The 4214-nt window shown below is 35.1% G+C and overlaps 1 protein-coding gene across 1 annotated transcript; it reads right to left on the minus strand.

The window, feature by feature from the left end:
• Positions 1-937: 937 nt before the first annotated feature.
• LOC117114968 lies at positions 938-1546 on the minus strand. The gene has a single exon (XM_033258598.1). It carries the CDS (start codon positions 1544-1546, stop codon positions 938-940), a length of 609 nt encoding a protein of 202 aa, XP_033114489.1.
• Between the last annotated feature and the right edge of the window lie 2668 nt (positions 1547-4214).

A 4214-nucleotide genomic window follows, 5' to 3' on the forward strand; every position in this document is an offset into this window, starting at 1 on the left:
AGGTATAGTGTATGTTATTATGGTGGCTGAACTGAATTCTAAACAGTGGTGGAATGGAATTCTAATATTTTTATCAATATTGTTTATTGGTTTATAATAGTTTTAATTTTCCCAATTTTTTTTAAGGCGAAATCATAATAATAACACCTTTAAAATCATCATATTGTTAAGAATTATTGAAATGGAATTGAAAACACTTTTAAAAACAATTATGCTTCATAAGGTAAGTAAAATCGTAACAGGGTTCGTACGCATCCTTAAATTCCTGGAATGTCCTGGAAAAACAAATGAGCTTTTTCCAGTACTGGGAATATATGAATGTCCTGGAAGTTTGATCATTTACCATATAGCCAGTACTGCAGGTTGTCTAGTAACAATAAATTAAATAAGAAACGTTTCCACAGGTTCCCACCATACGCACTCTTGTGAGAAGCAGTATTTGTAATAGAGGGATTTAGCGACCAAACTTTTGCATTGGATATAAACAATCCATTGACACAGCGGTGTTGTACATGGAGATTGCTATTGCAGCCGTCCCTTGTTTATCGCTGTAAATATCATCATAATTCCCAGTAAACTATACCACATTGTTTGGAAATTAAACTTAAGAATTTTGCCTTTTTGGTTTGCTAATGCTGTAAAGGGTACTGGCCGCAAACATTGAGATTTATTGAAATGTTGTTGACCCTTTTGACCTAGGTCAAAGGTTATGTGTTACAAAATTCCAATTTTGGGCCATAAAAAGGGTGACTATGTTACTTATTACATAGATTTTGTCATTTTGTACATGAATAAAATGTATTTGGTAAACTAAATTATGGTAGTTGTGAAGTGAAATGTCTTCCAGTAAGTCGATGAACGGTTGTGACTTTCAATGCTGCTCTATTTAGCTTTGGACTTGACCTCAGTTACACCGAAATGATGTCGTGCAGAAACGTTAGATATTTCGCATAAGCCGTTGATGGATTAGCATCCATTTTGTACAGTTTAGGGTACAAAGCATGATTATTCTTATGGTCACTTTGGTGCTCCATTTGTATGATTTCCTTGTTGTTTGAATACCATGCAATTGTTGATCTGTCACATCCACGCCTCCCATTTTCTGATTATAATTCAAAATTACTGTCAACTTTATTATGTCGCTGTTATCCCTGTCCTTTCCCCCGGAGGATTCAATACCATATGTATGCTTTGACGACAACATATGTATAATCATCGGCTTGCCATTTGCCTTATCTTTCTTCCAACGGAATTTACAGGCTAGTATATTGCAAAACTTGTCAGCATAAAATAATGCTTTGCCTTTCTCTATTCTGTGCTCAGCAAGCTCTTCTGGAAAGTTCTTCTGCTTTGTTTGTACCGTACCTACGGTGTACATGTCTCTTTTTAGCAAGTAGTCTACAAGGAACGGAGATGTGTAGTAGTTATCAATAAACTTTGACAAGACAAGAAATGGTTGAATAAGTGTGTCAACGATTCTTTCTGTAGCACTTAGGTCTGTGTTTCCCTCAATTTGTTTACCGCAGTAGATTAGAAAATCCAACATAATTCCAGACGATGTGCAGATTTCATAGAATTTTACACCAAATCGTGATCATTTGGTTCCTATGTATTGTTTGAACAGAAGTCTGCCTTTGAAAAGAAGAAAGGACTCATCAATAGAGATGTCACAGCCTGGCTCATAGACTGATGCACATCTCTGTTTTACAAAGTTCATAAGAGGTCGAACATTGAATAACTGATCTCTATTTGGATCATTCATATCATTTTGGCGGTTGTCATTGAAGTGCAAAAACCTCAAAATACCTCTAAAGCGATCTTATTTCATTGTTTCGTTGAAAATCTGTGTTGCATATAATTCGTCTGTGCTCCAACACATTTGGATTTGAGGCTTGTGAACAATACCCCTCAGCATAATGAGCCCTAAAAACGTTCTCATCTTGTTGATGTCCACATCTTGCCAATCATACGATAATTCCCCTGCATCTATCTGTTCTTTATTATTTGAGTAATACTGCTAAGCATGTCTGTTGGTTTCCGTTACCAAGCTCGAAAAAGTTGTCAGTAAAATATAAGTTCATATAATCAATTGGATTATTATTTGCCATTCGAGCTTTGATCCGTTCATTTCCAAAAAAGCAATATTTTTTGGAGTGTATTCTGCGGCTTGACATACTTTTTCCACTTCCAATTATTTCGTTGGGGTGTAGCACCGCGTGCTAGATGAGCATCCCTACCAGCAAGACGTCCTCTTGGGCGACTGCGTCCCCTATTTCTTGCTTGTGGACCGGCGGCATCTTCGTTGAGGAGGAGGTGATGGGCTACGACTGGAGGGATATGAGCTGTGTCTTGAAGGAGAGAGAGATGAGCCACTATTGGAAAGAGGAGGGAGAAGGGGAGGGTAAAGAGGGAGGCTAGAAGAAAGAGGAGTTGAAGTTGACATCTGCCTATCTATAATATGGCCACGCCCCCTTTCTTGACCAAGACCATGCACCCTTTAGCGACCACGCTGCACTTCCTCCTCGTGCTTAGATTAGGCCATGGGGTGAAGCTCAAAAGACGTCTAGAAAACGAATTCCGTTCCGATTTTTTCATTATAAAAAATTGAGGCCTATAATAGTTAAGTAATATGTCTTGAATCAAATATAGAAAGTTCGACAAAAATATCTTCTGCAATTTTAAGAAAATTACCGTTTTATTACGTTCCTAGGCTGCTGGTCGTCGGAAAACACACCGGGATACAGCGGTGTAGAAGCACGTCGCGATCATACCATGAGCTGTCCACTTGCGTCAACTCGCATAAAATCGCGTCATTTTAGGTCAAATCGTGTCAAGTAATGTCGGATTGCGTCAGTACACGTCAATTCGCGTCAACTTACAGTATAATTATTAATGAGAAATTTCAACAAAAAAACTTATTTTATTATTGTAATTGCAATTCTTTGATATTCTTTTCAAAACAATAATTGTGTAACAATTTAATGAAAATGTATTAGTATTTTGACTTCTTTTGACTCCTGTGGTCTTCCTTTTGACAATGTGTCTGCATGTTCCCTGTATGTGTACTAAAGTACACACTTCATTCTTACAGTATTTTTGCATTCATATTTCTTTTTTAAAAATTATTGTATTTATTTTACTTTCAAATTGTAATAAAGGATTAAATGTGGGGAAATTTAAACTTGATGCATTGTTATGATGTGCATGGATGTATATTTGTTTTGTATACTACGGTTGACCCATGTTGGGACACATTTTATTAAATAGAAATTGAAATTTAATACATAATATGAAAAATTCATATTTATTTCTCAAATATTCTGAGAGCTTATACAATATATAACTCTATATTTATGTACTGTACACGTGTTATACATCTTAATAAAAGCTTCTTGCGCTCTAGTGAGTCTGTTACTTTTTAAATTTTCTATATAATACTTAATAAATAAATACAGTGAAGCGTTTCGCAGTCATTGTGAGATTATTCTCATGGTTCTAAAGTTCGCAAGGGATACACCGTTACATTATACGGTACTTTTTTAAACTTTTGTACATCATACATAATAAATAAAAATAGATAATGCTTTACGTACTCCTGTGTCATTGTGTGTTTAGTCTCATGGTTCTAAGTTCTTACATCATTACATCTAAGTAATTACACCATTACATTATAATTTAAAAAAATTTTCTATAATATATCTGTACAAAATGAATAAAAATAGATAATGCTTTACGTACTCCTGTGTCACTGTGTGTTAAATCTCATGGTTCCAAAGTTCTTACATTCTCATGGGCTACACCGTTACATTATACTTTTTTAAGTTTTCTTTATTATACCTGTACAAAATAAATAAAAATAGATAATGCTTTACATACTCCTGTGTCACTGTGTGCTAAGTCTCATGGTTCTGAAGTTCTTACATTTTCAAGGGTCACATGGTTACGTTACCTTTTTTAAATTTTCTATATCATACATAATAATGATGAAATAAGAAACACATCAAATCTCAATCAAACAAATCATCTATGTAAATTTCATCTAGGTATTCATCATCTGCAAATTGAGCATCTTCATTCATGGTGTCTTTATCATCTCTGTTCTGACAGTTTGTACATTGACAAAGATCGGAGCATTTCATGTTCATTTTATTGCACTGACATCTGCCTTGATTGCACCCGGGCTTACAACCGCATTTGATGATCTCCATTAAACT

Source organism: Anneissia japonica, unplaced genomic scaffold, assembly GCF_011630105.1.
Source record: "Anneissia japonica isolate Jap-2015-1 unplaced genomic scaffold, ASM1163010v1 scaffold355_len202609_cov112, whole genome shotgun sequence".
In the NCBI taxonomy this organism is placed as follows: Eukaryota; Metazoa; Echinodermata; class Crinoidea; order Comatulida; family Comatulidae; genus Anneissia; species Anneissia japonica.